General features: G+C 41.6%; 1 protein-coding gene across 2 annotated transcripts in view; it reads right to left on the reverse strand.

Moving 5' to 3' along the window:
• The window catches only part of LOC106569810 (CTD small phosphatase-like protein), a 50617-nt gene extending 32093 nt beyond the window's left edge, over positions 1 to 18524 (reverse strand). The window contains exon 1 of one of the 2 annotated variants that reach the window (XM_014141440.2): positions 17800 to 18524. In XM_014141440.2, the coding sequence (XP_013996915.1) occupies positions 17800 to 17875 (76 nt within the window). In that variant the 5' untranslated portion in view covers positions 17876 to 18524. The remainder of the gene's footprint in view (positions 1 to 17799) is intronic. The other variant, XM_014141441.3, reaches the window with a different exon arrangement.
• Between the last annotated feature and the right edge of the window lie 258 nt (positions 18525 to 18782).

An 18782-nucleotide genomic window follows, 5' to 3' on the forward strand; every position in this document is an offset into this window, starting at 1 on the left:
GTGTGTGTGTGTGTGTGCATGCGCTACGTGCGTCGCAGTCCAGACTCGTGGGTGGGTTTGTGGTTGTTGACACATCATAACTGTGTGCTTGTGTAAGATTTGGGATGTGCCTCCCCTAGTCCACAGACCGGTCCTGAAGTCCTTCCCCTAGTCCACACAGACCGGTCCTGATGTCCTTCCCCTAGTCCACACAGACCGGTCCTGATGTCCTTCCCCTGGTCCACACAGACCGGTCCTGATGTCCTTCCCCTAGTCCACACAGACCGGTCCTGAAGTCCTTCCCCTAGTCCACACAGACCGGTCCTGATGTCCTTCCCCTAGTCCACACAGACCGGTCCTGATGTCCTTCCCCTGGTCCACACAGACCGGTCCTGAAGTCCTTCCCCTAGTCCACACAGACCGGTCCTGAAGTCCTTCCCCTGGTCCACACAGACCGGTCCTGAAGTCCTTCCCCTAGTCCACACAGACCGGTCCTGATGTCCTTCCCCTGGTCCACACAGACCGGTCCTGAAGTCCTTCCCCTAGTCCACACAGACCGGTCCTGATGTCCTTCCCCTAGTCCACACAGACCGGTCCTGATGTCCTTCCCCTAGTCCACACAGACCGGTCCTGATGTCCTTCCCCTAGTCCACACAGACCGGTCCTGATGTCCTTCCCCTAGTCCACACAGACCGGTCCTGAAGTCCTTCCCCTGGTCCACACAGACCGGTCCTGAAGTCCTTCCCCTGGTCCACACAGACCGGTCCTGATGTCCTTCCCCTAGTCCACACAGACCGGTCCTGATGTCCTTCCCCTGGTCCACACAGACCGGTCCTGATGTCCTTCCCCTAGTCCACACAGACCGGTCCTGATGTCCTTCCCCTAGTCCACACAGACCGGTCCTGATGTCCTTCCCCTAGTCCACACAGACCGGTCCTTGTGTCCTTCCCCTAGTCCACACAGACCGGTCCTGATGTCCTTCCCCTGGTCCACACAGACCGGTCCTGAAGTCCTTCCCCTAGTCCACACAGACCGGTCCTGATGTCCTTCCCCTGGTCCACACAGACCGGTCCTGATGTCCTTCCCCTAGTCCACACAGACCGGTCCTGATGTCCTTCCCCTAGTCCACACAGACCGGTTCTGAAGTGCTTCCCGTAGTCCACACAGACCGGTCCTGAAGTCCTTCCCCTAGTCCACACAGACTGGTTTTATACTGCCTTTGCTGCATACTACTACAGAGGTGTGGACCGTTAAACAGTGAAGGATGTATGCAAAAAATATTAATAGTCTATTACAGTGGTCTGCTAGTAACAAGTCCATCACAGCACAAATACTAGTCTATTACAGTGGTCTGCTAGTAACACGTCCTTCACAGCACAAATACTAGTCTATTACAGTGGTCTGCTATTAACAAGTCCTTCACAGCACAAATACTATTCTATTACAGTGGTCTGCTAGTAACAAGTCCTTCACAGCACAAATGTAGTAATCTAAATTCAACGATTTTTCTAAAATTACAGTGAATGTAAGGAGTAGGCTATGTATGCAGTGTTGTTGAAGTATCCAAATCAACGTAAGAACACAAGGGCCTATTTAAAAGATGGCTAGTCATCATTAGCTTGGTTCTGTATGGAATACAGGCATATTATGGGACACAGGCCAGGTCAATACCTTTCATTTTAATGTTATACACAGTACCAGTCAAAAGTTTGGACAGCTACTCATTCAAGGTTTTTTTAAACGTTTTTTTTACTATATTCTACATTGTAGAATAATAGTGAAGACATCAAAACTGTGAAATAACACATGGAATCACGTAGTAAACAAAGAAGTGTTAAACAAATCAAAATATATTCTATATTTTTGATTCTTCAAAGTAGCCACCCTTTGCCTTGATGACAGCTTTGCACACTCTTGGCATTCTCTCAACCAGCTTCATGAGGTAGTTACCTGGAATGCATTTCAATTAGCACGTGTGCCTTGTTAAAAGTTAATTTGTTGAGCCAATCAGTTGTGTTGTGACAAAGTAGTGGTGGTATACAGAAGATGGCTTTATTTGGTAATAACAGATTGACTGCATTACCTGCAGGACTAGAGTTACAGTGCAATCGGAAAGAATTCAGACCCCTTCACTTTTTCCACATTTTGTTGCGTTACTGCCTTAGTCTAAAATTTATTAAATAAAAAATACCTTATTTACATAAGTATTCAGACCCTTTGCTATGAGACTCGAAATTGAGCTCAGGTGCATCCTGTTTCCATTGATCATCCTTGATATGTTTCTACAACTTGATTGGAGTCCACCGGTGGTAAATTCAATTGATTGTACATGATTTGGAAAGGCACACACCTGTTAATATAAGGTCCCACAGTTGTCAGAGCAAAAACCAAGCCATGAGGTCGACGGAATTGTCCGTAGAGCTCCGAGACAGGATTGTGTTGAGGCACAGATCTGGGGAAGGGTACCAAAACATTTCTGCAGCATTGAAGTTCCCCAAGATCACAGTGGCCTCCATCAATCTTAAATAGAAGAAATTTGGAACCACCTAGACTCTTCCGAGAGCTGGCCGCCCAGCCAAACTGAGCATTCAGGGGAGAAGGGCCTTGGGCAGGGAGGTGACCAAGAACCCGATGGTCACTCTGACAGAGCTCCAGAGGTCAAATCAAATCAAACTTTATTTGTCACATGCTCCAAATACAACAAGTGTAGACTTTACTGTGAAATGCTTACTTACAAGCCCTTAACCAACAGTGTAGTTCAAGAAGAGTCCTCTGTGAAGATGGGAGAACCTTCCAGAAGGACAAACATCTCTGCAGCACTCCACCAAATCATGCCTTCATGGCATCACGTCTGGAGGAACCCAGGCACCGACTCATCACCTGGCCAATACCATCCCTACGGTGAAGCATATTGGTGGCAGCATCATGCTGTGGGGATGTTTTTCAGTGACAGGGACTGGGAGACTAGTCAGGATCGAGGGAAAGATGAATGGAGCAATGTACAGAGAGATCCTTGATGAAGAGCGCTCTGGAGCAGGTTAGGACCTCAGACTGAGGCAAAGGTTCACCTTCCAACAGGACAACGATCCTAAGCACACGGCCAAGACAACGCAGGAGTGGCTTCAGGACAAGTCTCAGAATGTACTTGAGTGGCCCAGCCAGAGCCTGGACTTGAACCCGATCTAACATCTCTGGAGAGACCTGAAAATAGCTGTGCCAAACTTGTAGCGTCATACGCAAGAAGAATCGAGACTGTTGAAGCACCTTTGGCAGCGATTACAAAGTACTGAGTAAAGGGTCATGTAAATGTCATTTAAGTTTTTCTATAATACATTTGCAAAAAATTCTAAAAAACGATTTTTACTTTGTCATTATGGGGTATAGTGTGTAGACTTGTGTGTCCCCCCCCCCCCCCCCCCCCGCCTAATCAATGCAATACATTTTAGAATAAGGCTGTACCGTAACAAAATGTGAAAAAAGTAAGGGGGTCTGAATACTTTCCGAAGGCACTGTATGTACCCCCCACCACCACAAACAGTCTAAATCGTGTTTTTCATGAAATGTTATGATATTTGGATGAATCCAGATCAAAGCATGAGGACTAAAGTATGAAAAATTACTGTTGGTTCTACATCGATAAAGTGGGGGGGAAAGGTCGGCCAAAACTCCGCCACAGTTGTCATGTCAACACATTTTGTCAACGATGCTGAGAACTTGATTACAAAAGACATGCCAAATGGGAGATGAATAAAATAATTGACATCATTGATGCAATTTCGATTGTTGTTGGACTTGCTGTGTAATTTGCTTGAGATGATTTTACTGTAACACTGCTCACCGCATCCAAGACATAGGCATTTCAAAGAGCTGTCAGTCAAGGTGAGCTCATGAATATAAGCTCCCCGCCCACTCAGCATGTCTTCCCAAACTTGCTGGTAGTTAGCCATGAGAGAAAAAGTACTTTCTAAAATGTAGCATTTCTATCCACCCCCCAAAAATAGTAATATTTTAGTCACAAAAAGGTTATTTTACATGGAAATCAGAATAACTGTTCGGGACCTTTAAACAGAGTGAAGTCACTCTGCACTGCGTCCCTGTCAAATATCAGGGTTGTGTAATACCATTATCTCTGGGACGTTCCTGAAAACTACCCTGCTGAGACTATGGGGCTAGTCAAGTCTGGCCAAAAGTAGTCAACAACAGCAGTATTACTTGGAAGAATTGTAAGGATAAATGGCAACGACATAATAATAACAATCAAATATACCCCAGCTGTAGGGCTCCCGAGTGGCACTGCATCTCAGTGCTAGAGGCATCACTACAAACCCTGGTTCAATTCCAGGCTGTATCACAACCGGCCGTGATTGGGAGTCCCATACGGCGGCGCACAATTGGCCCAGCGTCGTCCGGGGTAGGCTGTCATTGTAAATAAGAATTTGTTCTTAATTGACTTGCCTAGTTAAATAAAGGTTAAATAAAAAAATACCCCCTTTCCTAGTCCCAGCCTGATAAACCCAGCACCATACCCCAGCCCCCTAGCACCATACCCCAGCCCCCTAGTACCATACCCCAGCCCCCTAGCACCATACCCCAGCCCCCTAGCACCATACCCCAGCCCCCTAGCACCATACCCCAGCCCCCTAGCACCAACAGGGTAGTTAGCCTATATTTAGATGTAAACCCCAGCCAGCCTGGCAGGCAGCAGCAGCAGTTTAACAGTGGCTGTAGAGTAGAGAGAGAGAACAGAAGGACACTTGTGTTTGACGGCGGCCAGGAGACCAGAGGTGGACTGAGGCCAAAGGTGGTGGCCAATTCTGTTCCTGACAGTTGGTCTGGTGCTTCTTCAGCCATTAACTTTAGCCTACTTTATTCACGTTAGCCTACTAACCAAGACTCAAAAAGACTGTTTGAGATGTGCATCACAGTCAAATCAACTGCTTGAAAAGGTAAGAAAATGACATTTTATAGTGAGGCACCCATTGGTACAATTCAACACGAGGAGATATATTTCTCATACATGTGAAATCTTAACCTCAAATACAAAAGTTAGAAATGAGACAGAACAGACATAGCCTACACAACACAGGCGACAACAACAGTCCCTTCACTCCAAGTCCCTTCACTCCAAGTCCCTTCACTCCAGGTGGTCAAACATATGGCCCCGCAGGCCAGGTTTGACTCAAAAAATGTAATATATATTAAATATTTTCTAGGGGGAGAAAAATGAACTCGGTATACTTTAAAATGACTCAAACCAAATTTAAACTATGTAGAACCTGTATATAAATAATAATGGGCATCCGTTTAACACCCCTGCTCTATGCCCTGCCTCTGCCAGATGTTCCATTGGCGTGTCCAGTCTGTTCTGTCCAGATTTTCACAAAACGGACAGCAGTCTGTAATTATTGCTCAGATACAATCCTAGTTGCAATGTTAATGTTTGCGTTGGCACCATGAGGAACTGTTCTGTGTGACTCATTCAGTGCGAGAGCGAGAGAGAGAAACCGAGAGCGAGCGAGAGAGAGAGAGAGCATGGGTGGATAGGAGAGATATGTTGGATCAGAGAGAGAACGAGAGTGAAGGAAGCAGAACCGCAAACACAACCAGTGTGAGCAGCAGCATCACTGAGCTCTGCTTTCAGCGGCCTGGCCTCAAATATGACAACCACGGAGACGCTCCCTCTCCCTTCATCCCTCCCTCTCCACCAGCCTCTCAAGCTCACCCTCTCTGGGTCAGTGCCATGGGGAGTTAGTGTCATCTGAGCCGGCTCTGCACTGAGAAGAGGTCCTGCTCTCCGACCTACTCATATCTAAACTACGGCATACAGACACTTCTTGTTCGTTACTTCAGTCAGACTCGGAACTGATAGTAGCATCAAATGACCTGTTGTGGGTGTACTGAAATTAGGGCTGGGTGATATATTTAACTCATTCAATTAATTTGAATCGCATTCACACACACACACACACACACACACACACACACACACACACACACACACACACACACACCCACACACACACACACACACACACACACACACACACACACACACACACACACGAGAGATCACTAACTCGCTATTTGCATTTGGAGGTTTGATCGAACACAAATCAGGTCATATGGACACAAACACACTGATATGATTTCATTGTAATAGAGAGGGCTCTAAATTAATTACAAAAAAATATTTGGTATCACTAAAAAGTTAGGAGCAACACATAAAATGTAGGAACCCCAGAGAATAAGATTGTTTAAATTGATTGGGATAGAGCCTATATTGGGGCTATATGAATTATTGCTAATATAGAAGGACATGTTGTGCCCTAGAAACAAACATGTAACACTGTAAAGACATGAATATATTCTAAAAGCATAAATGTTGGTATGAATACCCGTCATTGAAATTAGTCATTTGTAGCATGGGGGTGTACTGAGTTTTCAATATTGGTAAAGTACATCAGGTGATCATCTGCAAATAAGTGTAGTTTATATTCATGTTTACCAATACCTGTTACGTTTGGGTCCTGTCTAATTATTTCTGCAAGCGGTTTAATTGCCAGTGCAAACAGGAGGGGGGAGAGGGGACATCCCTGCCTTGTGCCCCTTTCTAAAGCAATTTCATCAGATAATGTATTATTTGTGTATATTTTTACTTTAGGACATTTAGAAAATATTTTTTTCTAAAATGTATTATGTCAGATGGAAAATTGAAAGCTTCCAAAGTTTTGAATAGAAAATGCAATTCAAGACAGACAAAAGCCTTTTCGGCATCAACAGCCATTATTGATAAATCTATATATCTTGTTTTTTTAGCGTATTGTATTAAACTGAAACCTGTTCTTGTATTTGTTTGCGTCTATTTTTAATAAACCTTGTTTAATTTATATGTATCATGTCTGGTAAGACTTGGCATTCGATTGCTAATGAGTTTTGTTATTATTTTATTGTCACAATTTATTAAACTGGGTTTATAATCAGCAGGAAACTTTCCGGGTTTTAATATAATTGAAATAGCTGTTTGATACATTGAACTAGGAACCACTGAATTGAGTGACGTGTGTAAATAGGGGAGCTACTTTGTCCCAAATTGTTTAATAGAATTCTATGGGAAAGCAGTCCAGGTGCTTTTCTCTGCACAAATGTGTTTAACAGCATCTAATATTTCTTCTTGGGTGATCTGTTTTCTGTGATGTTGTGTCTCCTGATAATTACTTCAGGGTTGTCGAGTTTAAGAAAGCTGTAGGATCGGTCCAACTATTGTTTAATTCTGATTTATATAGATTATCATAAGCTTTTCAAAATGTGTCATTAATCGTGTTGTTGTTTCTAATTAACGCATTTGTATCTTTATCTTTTAAAATTATAACTGGTTTGGCGTGTATTTGTTATGGTGAGGGCTGCGAGATGTTTACCAGGTTTGTTTGCCAATAAGTAGTATGCTTTATATGAGTTTAAAAACTGCAGTTGTTGGCCTTCTTCAAAAGTAAAAGATCATAATCCTGCTTAAGTTCTTTTGCAAAAATTATTTTTCGTTATTCTCTAAAATGTCAGGATATAAAATGAACGTGGAAAAAAACAAAGGCAATAGGAAAAAGAAAAACAATAACTCATGATCTAGAGCAATCCTTTAAGAGGACCACAAAGGATGGCTAGGATGCTTAAGTGACAACAAACAACACATATATAAAGATAACTTTATCCCATTACTCAACAATATGAAAGCAGATCTAATTAAAATGGAACAATCTTCCCATAAATCTTACAGGTAAAATAAACCTCTTCAGAATGGCATGGCTCCCAATGTTTTTATATGTATTCTTGATAATAACAATTACGCCACAGAAGACATTCTTTAAAAAAAAGGAATTACTCTCAGAATAAAAAGGAAAGTTTTACATCTTCCTAAGTCTGAAGGTGGTTTTAACCTTCCAGACTTGAAATTGTATCAACTCGCCACCCAGGGATTTAGTTAAAAATTCACTAAAGAGGAACAATGGGTACCATATTGAAGATGCTCATTCTCATCTGCAAAATCTTTTTACGTGTCTATTTTAAAGGATACAGCTAAGAACATTAACAACTTTATAGTTTAGAAAACTATAACAATATGGAAGAAAATGTAACTGTTTAGACAAGAACCAATATCACTCCCTAAAAACACAAACCCATCCTTCGATAGCTTTTCAGAATTCACCGATTAATTGATCCACATGGAAAACTAAAAGTATAGAAACTTTAAATGACTTGGTAATAATAAATACATGTATTTCCATGACAAAATTAAAAAGCAATTTTGGACTGAGGAATGTAGATATTTTCAAATATATGAAACTTAAGTTTCATAAAGAAATGTTGATTTGAAATCTTTTGGACATCAGAGTAACCTTGAGGGGAAAGGTGCAACCATGATGTTGCTTTACAACGGTACTGTGAAGCCTTATCTTGACAACAATTATTATTTGGGAGAAGGGAAAAAAATCCCAAGTTGCAAATTGTTTGCAATTGAACCTTTCTAAAGATACCCTATTTCTCAACTCGTCAAATTGCAGAGAGCAGACACTACTAAAAACAGGAGTATCAATGAACATGATTCTGGATTATGTTCAGTTTGTCATGGGCTGCATTGTTGTACCACTGGCAGCATTTTAGCCAAAGACTGTTATACTAGCCGTCTAGTCTTTTACAAATGTGCAATAAGCATAAAACACAATTATAAGGAATTGGCAACTTCTTCTCATTCTGAGAAATAAGATAGGCCATTTGATTTGAACATCTGAACAAAGTGGACAGGCTAGCATGCTGTTCAAACAGTTGGAAACAGACAGAAGGGTGTGTTCATAACTATTAAAACTGTTTTACTTTGTTAGCTAGCATACAGATCCAAGTTGGCTAATGTTTAAATATAAAGATTAGCTGGCTAATCACTAGGTTGTGGGCTTGTTCTTGAGAGATTGTTTATGAGACCTGTGATCATTTTCTATAATACCTACAATAAGTTAGTCATTATTAGTGAATGTGCAAAGTTCTGGTTAAAATTCTAACCAAGAGTACTTTCATAGACTTGATAGCCAGATCAGTGATTATTGCAACAACAGAATTTTTTTTTAAAAAGCAGGTTAAACTATTTTTATAAAATAATAAAATGATTAGTGGGTCCTATGGTTGTAGAAGGCTTATATTTAGCCTAGGTATAATTTCACAAGCCCTGAATTCATTATTGCTGACTTTTTAAAATGCTGTATATTTGACCTTTAAAATGTACAACAAAGCTTATTTAGATAAAACATTTATAAAAATAAAATCAATTGAGAGTCAGCCATAAATTTGAAAAATAAATAGGATTTTTAGGCCATATCGCCCAGCCCTAACTGAACTGCACCATATCCCATTCTCTGCTGTAATGATTTGCGCCAACTGTGTGTGTGAACAAAACTAACCTAGTTATGTTAGCAATTTCCACTTGGCTGTCAGACCAACAACATGCATTCTTTCTTAGGAGGAAGGAAGGAGCCGACAGTAATTGGTCTGAGCTGCGCTAGGCTAATCATCGCTAATGAGATTACAACAAAGCCACACTCATCTAATGAAACCTGAACGACTAAGGTCATTAGTAAAAGCCTTTAGGCCCTCAGTTTAACCAACACAGGTCCTTCTTATTAGGCCTATGGCAGCATCTCAAATGGCACCCCATTTCCTATATAGTGCACTACTTTTGACCGGGGTCCATTTGAATAGGAATACATTTGGGATTCAGCCTCTCACTCTTTGCTGGTGGGTCTTTTTCTGGTGGATAGCAGATTATAGGTCCATCTGTCATTGGGCTTCAGTGATTGGTTGACACAGGTCAAAGTGCATGACCTTTCCCAGACTGGCCACTGCCACACCTTCACTCTTTGGCCCCATGACCCTACTTGACCCTGTTTGGCTCCTTTTGGAATTTAATGCACAGAAGGAAAGAGCAACAGCTGGGAACTGGAAAATGTGTGGTTCTGCCCAGCCAGTGTTTCCTAGGGACGGGGAGATACCAGCATCGCGATACTCGTTAGTATCTTGGCAAGGAAACAAAACACGAAGCGGATTTACCTTCGATAGGAAAACAGCCCTAATATGTTGTAATCCAGTCACATTTTACACTGACTGTAAAAAATCATTAGGAACACCTTCCTAATATTGAGTTGCACACCATTTTACCCTCAGAACATTCTCAATTTGTCGGGGCATGGACTCTACAAGGTGTTGAAAGCATTCCACAGGGATACTGAATACAGGTCAGCATTCAACGGCATAGTGCCCTCAAAGCTCATCACTAAGCTATGGACCATGGGACTAAACACCTCCCTCTACAACTGGATCCTGGACTTCCTGACGGGCCGACTTTAGGTGTTAAGGGTAGGTAACAACACATCCACCACGCTGATCCTCAACACAGGGGCCCCTCAGGGGTGCATGCTCAGTTCTCTCCTGTACCCCTGTTCACTCATGACTACATGGCCAGGCACGACCCCAACATCATCATTATATTTGCCGATGACACAAAAGTGGTAGGCCTGATCACCGACAACGATGAGACAGCCTATAGAGAGGAGGTCAGAGACCTGGCCATGTGGTGCCAGGACAACAACCTCTCCCTCAATGTGATCAAGACAAAGGAGATGATTGTGGACTACAGGAAAAGGAGGAACGAGCACACCCCCATTCTCATCGACGGGGCTGTGGTGGAGCAGGTTGAGTGTTCCATGGTGTCCACATCGTCAACAAACTATCATGGTCCAAACACACCAAGACAGTCGTGGAGAGGACACGAGAACACCTATTCACCCTCAGGAGACTGAAAAGATTTGGCATGGGTCCTCAGATCCTCAAAAAGTTCTACAGCTGCACCATCAAGAGCATACTGACCGGTTGCATCACTGCCTGGTATGGCAACTGCTCGGCCTCCGACCGGAAGGCGCTACAGAGGGTAGTGGACCATTCTTGTTACACAGGAAACTGTTGAGCGTGAAAAACCCAGCAGTGTTGATGTTCTTGACACAAACTAGTGCACCTGGCACCTATTACCATACCCCGTTCAAAAGCAGTTAAATCTTGTCTTGCCCATTCACAAATAGATTGTGTAGGCCTGTCTCAAAGCTTAAAATGACTTATTAAACCAGCCTCCTTCCCTTCATCTAACCTGACTGAAATGGATTTAACAAGTGACATCAATACGGGATAGCTTTCACCAGGATTTACCTGGTCAGTTTATGTCATGGAAAGACCAGGTGTTCCTAATGTTTTGTACACTCAGTGTATTTTCCAAGCTATAACACACAATATTTTACATACAGCAGGTTTTTAAAGGATCACAGAGCGGTCCGCTTCGTGTTAAAATCTTAGCCATGGGAGAAAAAAATACTGCAATACTGGTATCGTCACAGCCCTAGCGTTTCTCCTAGCATTGTATAGAAGGGAGTGAGTCACAGGCAGTACTGGTCTATCCAATACTAGACCTAAACCTCAATTGATAAGTGCCACAATCAATGACCCACAGCGTTGAAGTAATTCTCAAAACACAAGTATTATTCTGACTTATAAAAGCTCCATCATCTACTTTAATAGCCTCACCAGCACAGGTAGCTAGGATCAGACCAGGAAAAGACCTGCGGTAGTCATCGTTCTGGTTCAAAATTCCTGCTAGCTTCAGGGATCTGGCTGGTACACACCAGATACTGGTACTGATAGTGTCTGAATGACCCGGGAAACCCAGTCACCACAAACTGTAAATGCACAGTAGCAGCCAACGGACTGGAAGGGAACACATTACCACAAGAGGTTTACTTTCTATGACGCTTTAATCCACTAACATGCTGACAATGAGTGATGTCATGAGTGATGTCATGAGGGCTTATGCAGTAAGTGTGCAAAAGGAATGCAATGAAGACGGAATGGATTGACTGACGACGGAATGGATTGACTGACGACGGAATGGATTGACTGACGACGGAATGGATTGACTTGTTCACACTTGGTGCAAACCTGCAAAGTAGGTTTAGGCTCGATGTTGAATTGATGAATAATTTATTGGTCTGTTTAGGGAAATTTAGTCCTAGGCCTACACCAGGCAAGCAGTGGGGGTGCCACCACAATGTGTTCAGCAGCCATCGGAGATACGATACGCTGAATCACACACTGAGGCATTGGCCTTAGGGCAATTCCACGGTAACTGAGTGATGCTTAGTCTCAAGCGATTTTTTTACTTTAAAAATGGATGCCAAACCAAAAACAATAATTGCAAAGTTAAACACCAAACAACACTATGCACGAGGACTACATTGAATAATTTCCACAGAGAATTTTACAGTGCAGATGCAAAGTTTGGTAACAGAATGGCAGTTTGTGTTGTTTGGGCTGTCAGTCTGTTACCAAACTTTCCATCTGCACTGTTCAATTAAATGTGTTTTTGTAAAATTAGGGAAATTGTTTATAAAAACTAAGTTAAAAAAAAGTCCCTTACTGTGGAATTGACCCTTACCATGAAATATTCTGTCATTACCTCAGGCTATTCAGAATGATGGACCTTAAGAGAGTCATGAAGTGACCTAACAACTTGGAAAGTTAGTGTGTGGAGATAGCTATTGAAAATGTTATCAGACACCGAACACCAGAACACCCTGAATCACATACATGATTTATTTATGCTATCCAGCGCAGTCTGGCAATTCACTCAAATTATTGGCATTACCTCGCTTATTTTGAAGGATAGACCTTAGGAGGGTCATGGAGTGACCTAGTCTAACAGCAGCCATATAGGTCCAGCTATACATGGAGTGACCTAGTCTAAACAGCTGTAGAGCAGCCATATACAGTTGAAGTCGGAAGTTTACATACACCTTAGCCAAATAAATTTCAACTCAGTTTTTCACAATTCCTGACATTCAACCCTAGTAACAATTCCCTGTCTTAGGTCAGTTAGGATCACCACTTTATTTTAAGAATGTGAAATGTCAGAATAATATTAGAGAGAATGATTAATTTCAGCTTTTATTTATTTCATCACATTCCCAGTGGGTCAGAAGTTTACATACACTCAATTATTATTTGGTAGCATTACCTTTAGATTGTTTAACTTGGGTCAAACGGTTCGGGCAGCCTTCCACAAGCTTCCCACAATAAGTTGGGTGAATTTTGGCCCATTCCTCCTGACCAGAGCTGGTGTAACTGAGTCAGGTTTGTAGGCCTCCTTGCTTGCACACGCTTTTTCAGTTCTGCCCACAAATGTTCTATAGGATTGAGGTCAGGGCTTTATGGCCACTCCAATACCTTGACTTTGTTGTCCTTAAGCCATTTTGCCACAACTTTGGAAGTATGCTTGGGGTCAAAGTCCATTTGGAAGACCCATTTGCGACCAAGCTTTAACTTCCTGACTGATGTCTTGAGATTTTGCTTCAATATATCCACATAATTGTGTTTCCTCATGATGCCATCTATTTTGTTAAGTGCACCAGTCCCTCCTGCAGCAAAGCACCCCCACAGCATGATGCTGCCACCCCCGTGCTTCACGGTTGGGATGGTGTTCTTCGGCTTGCAAGCCTACCCCTTTTTCCTCCAAACATAATAGTCATTATGGCCAAACAGATCTATTTTTGTTTCATCAGATGAGGCCATTTCTCCAAAAAGCACAATCTTTGTCCCCATGTGCAGTTGCAAACCGTAGTCTGGCTTTTTTATGGCAGTTTTGGAACAGTGGTTTCTTCCTTGCTGAGCAACCTTTCAGGTTATGTCGATATAGGACTAGTTTTACTGTGGATGTAGATACTTTTGTACCCGTTTTCTCCAGCATCTTCACAAGGTTCTTTGCTGTTGTTCTGGGATTAATTTGCACTTTTCACACCGAAGTACGTTCCTCTCTAGGAGACAGAACGCGTCTCCTTCCTGAGCGGTATGACGGTTGCGTGGTCCCATAGTGTTTATACTTGCATACTATTATTTGTACAGATGAACGTGGTACCTTCAGGCGTTTGGAAATTGCTCCCAAGGATGAACCAGACTTGTGGAGGTCTACAAAAAAAAAAATTCTGAGCTCTTGGCTGATTTCTTTAGATTTTCCCTTGATGTCAAGCAAAGAGGCACTGAGTTTGAAGGTAAGCTTGAAAAACATCCACAGGTAACCCTCCAATTGACTCAAATGATGTCAGTTAGCCTATCAGAAGCTTCTAAAGCCATGACATCGTTTTCTGGAATTTTCCAAGCTGTTTAAAGGCACAGTCAACTTAGTGTATGTAAACTTCTGACCCACTGGAATTGTGATACAGTGAATTATAAGTGAAATAATCTGTCTGTAAACAATTGTTGTAAAAATGACTTGTGTCATGCACAAAGTAGATGTCCTAACACACGACAAAACTATAGTTTGTTAACAACAAATTTGTGGAGTGGTTGAAAAACTAGTATTAATGATTCCAACATAAGTGTATGTAAACTTCCGACTTTAATAGGGGTCCAGCTATACATGGAGTGACTTAGTGTAACAGCTGAAGAGCAGCCATATAGGTCAGCTATATATTAAACTCTGATGGAAACAAGACACCTCTTTATGTGAGTAGTGATATTGCAAAGCTGGTTGTATCGGTGTGTGTGTGTGTGTGTGTGTGTGTTGGTGTGGTTGTGTGTCAGTGTTCCAATAGTTGCAAAATGCCCTGATTTGGAAAAGGTCCCCTCTATATGCCTGTCAATTGACACCTAGCCCCTTTCAAAACCTCTTTGGTTGATATATAGTGTAGCTACTGTGACATTCATGTTTTGGCAAGCTCCATCTGGTTCTCTGAAATGAACAGGCCTTTAAGGTGACCTGTATCAGAGTTACATTAGTACCCTGCCTACGACGTAAACAGTAGTGGAAAACAGTGGAGGAAAATTACTTGTTATGAGTACAGCATGTTACTTGAATGTGGCAGGACTGGGCCAAGAATCAAGCTGCAATGGCACACAACTCCAGGAAAAACGTGACAGGCATACCAGTTAAAGCTCTCTTTGTTTGTTTATTTGAATCCCCATTAGCTTTTGCAGCAGCTACTCTTGCTGGGTTCCACAAAACAAAAACAAAAAACATGACAAGTAAAACACTGATAGACAAGCACAGTCACACAAATGTAAAATACAACAATATACAAACCATACTACAACAACAAAAATAGTGTGTGTTGGAGTGTGTCTGTCCCCACCGTTCCATGACATGTTGTTTAACCTGTTTTATTAATTTTTTTTAAAGGTATTTTTGCCATTTGCTGAGTATAGGTCTTCCCTGTGGCTCAGTTGGTAGAGCATGGTGTGTGCAACGCCAGGGTTGTGGGTTCGATTCCCACGGGGGGCCAGCACAAAAATTTAAAATTAAAAATACATGAAATGTATGCATTCACTACTGTAAGTCGCTCTGGATAAGAGCGTCTGCTAAATGACTAAAATGTCAAATGTATTGGGAGATGGAATGCAATCATGGCTCTGTATAATACTGTGCGTTGTCGTGAATCTGTTTTGGACATGGTGACTGTGAAGAGTGGTCCCACACAATGGTCCCACACTTCATGTACAACTCCAGTTGAGGTTTAGGTCTTAGAGAAAAAAAAATGTAATCAAATACAATGCTTTTAGTATGTGTGTGTGTGTGTGTGTGTGTGTGTGAAAAAGGAGTGGGGCTCACTGCAAACCCTAGAGAACAGATCACTAACTAGTTAGAGTACTGCATAACCTCCAAGTCCACCTATAACTTAACTGACTAGCTGTTTAATTAGCTATATAGCTAAAATAAGTGGGCAACGTTAGCTAGCAAGTTTTCTCCTAGCTCTCAAAATCCCTTCTCTGTCAGGTTTTCATCAGTTCTCTTCAACCAAAATTGTGAACTATAATTCCAACGCTGAGTTTTACATGTTTAGAAACGTCAATTTCAAACAGATTCAACCACAAAGAGCAAAGAGGTTTTCCAATGCCTCGCAAAGAAGGGGATCTATTGGTAAAAAATAAATAAAAAAGCAGACGTTGAATATCCCTTTGAGCAGGGTGAAGTTATTAATTACACTTTGGATGGTGTATCAATACACCCAGTCACTACAAAGACACAGGCGTCCTTCCTAACTTAGTTGCCAGAGAGGAATCAACCGCTTAGGGACTTCACCATGAGGCCAATTATGACTTTAAAACAGTTGGCTGTGTTAGGAGAAACCTGAGTATGACAAGAGTGAAAAGGAAGCCTGTACAGAATAAAAAATATTCCAAAACATGCATCCTGTTTGCAACAAGGCACTATTTTATTTATTTAACCTTTATTTAACTAGGCAAGTCAGTTAAGAACAAATTCTTACTTACAATGACGGCCTACCCCTGCCAAACCCGGACGATGCTGTGGCCAATTGTGCGCCGCCTTATGGGCTAAAGTAATACTACTAAAAATGTGGCAAAGCAATTAGCATTTTGTCCTGAATAGAAAGTGTTATGTTTGGGGTATATCCAATACATTACTGAGTACCACTTTCCATATTTGCAAGCATAGTGATGGCTGCATCTTGTTATGGGTATACTTGTATCATTAAGGACTGGGGAGTTTTTCAGGATAAAAAAAGAAGCCAAATGGAGTTAAGCAAAATTCCTTGAGGAAATCCTGGTTCAGTCTGCTTTCCATCAGACACTGGGAGATGAATTCACCTTTAAGCAGGACAATAACCTAAAAACACAAGGCCAAATATACACTGGAGTTGCTTACCAAGAATCCAGTGAATGTTCCTGAGTGGACGAGTGAGTTTTGACTTAAAAATCTGCTTTAAAATCTTTGGCAAGACCTGAAAATGGTTGTCTAGCAATGATCAACAACCAATTTGACAGAGCTTGAAGGATTTAGAAAATAATTGGCAAATGTTGCACAATCCAGGTGTGGAAAGCTGTTACAGATTTAACAGACTCACAGCTGTAATCGCTGCAAAAGGTGATTCTAACTTGTATTGACTCAGGGGGTTGAGTACTTATCTAATCAAGAAATATTAGTTTTTTGTTTTATGTATACAAATATTAGCATTTTTCTCCCACTTTGACAGAGTATTTTCTGTAGATCGTTGACAAAGAATTACAACTACATTTACATTTGAGTCATTTACCAGACACTCTTATCCAGAGCGACTTACAGTAGTGAATGCATAATTATTTTTATTTTTTTTCTGTGCTGGCCCCCGTGTGAATCGAACCCACAACCCTGGCGTTACAAACACCATGCTCTACCAACTGAGCTACATTTTAATCCCACTTTGTAACAACATCATTTTGGAAAAAGTCAAGGGGTGTGAATACTTACTGAAAGGCACTGTATATGGAAGTAGTTGAGTTCTTATTTGTTTTGTTAACTATGAGTCCACTTTTTTTTGGTATGATCTTTCTTATATCGTTCCGATATAGGTCAGACACTTTAATCCTTATTGGGGGGGGGGGGGGCTACTAAAACCGTCCTACGGGATCATTAAGCTATTTGATTTAAAATGTTAGGATCCCCTTATAAAAAATATGATGAAACATAATTTGATCTTTCTCCTATTAGCCCATAGAGACGCATTGAATAACGTATTTATACATGGAAAAACAGTTTTAAAAAAAAAACACATTTATCAAAAAGGTGTTCGTTTTAAGGTAGTTAGCGTCTATAAAACGGGTTAGTCCTCTCCAATCCATCATCATGTCATTCCATTGTAGCATAGCGATAATACCGCAACAGTTTCTGACAGCCAGAGCGCTTTCCCAACAACCACTGGTGATGCTTGTCAACTAGCTACCGTAAATTCATGTGGGCTTTTTTTTTCTTACCTTTCTCCTGATTAAACGAGATAATCTCCTCCTCCTTTGGGTTGGAAACCTGGGTTATTATAGACGTGTGGTCCATTGCGACGGATGGTTATTCCTTTTTGGTTCGTTTTTAAAATGTTTATTTGCTTGCTTGTTTGTTTTCTACAAAAACAAGATGTCCAGCTAGTCCTAGTCCACAATGGTTAACGTTAGCCTAGACGTTAGCTACCTTGCTAGCTGTGTTGAAATGGCAGCCGGGCCCTAAACTAGCTAGCTAGTGTAACGATGGCCAAATGGACTGAGACGGGACACAGGAGGGGCTACATGTAACTAGCTAGTGGTTTAAAGGTAAAATACCAACACTTGTCAATCGCTGGGAATATCCAATTTAGCAAGCAACATTCAAGAACAGCATGGGCAAAACAAACTCCCAACGTTGAACAAAAAAATAAGAAAACGTTGCTAACGTCTGGCTAGCAACTAGAGCTAGCCTTGAACTGATATCAGTGTTCAATTCAACATAAAAATTAACGTTGACTGAAACAATGATGAAACGACGGAAGAAACAAAAAAAAAGACCTCCCGCTCTCGCCTCGGTCAAGTTTCAATACGAAAGTGGGACAGTTCCGATAATCCCGTTTCTTTGAACTCTCATTTTCAAAAAATAATTGTATGCCCCCTCTACACTCTTTCCAACATGGAGGCGTCGTGTGTATTTGATATTCACGAAATGGATCAGAAAGCGAGCAGCGCTCAAGTGGGAGGGGGCGGTTTCTAGGAACCCCCTCCCATGGATAGAAAATAATACCTCAGTAGCTATGGCTTTATCGACGTACCACTTTGGGTCAATGATATTTGAGTCACTGCCTTCTGAAATGTTGCAAAAAAAAAAAAAGATTGTCAGTCTATGATTGATGGCCAGTACATCATAGCTTGTGCACAATTTAAATCTGAACATGTTAGATTTGGGTTAGATTCCAGTCAATGCATGAATTAGGTCAAAA

Source organism: Salmo salar, chromosome 14, assembly GCF_965601325.2.
Source record: "Salmo salar chromosome 14, fSalSal1, whole genome shotgun sequence".
Taxonomy (NCBI): Eukaryota; Metazoa; Chordata; class Actinopteri; order Salmoniformes; family Salmonidae; genus Salmo; species Salmo salar.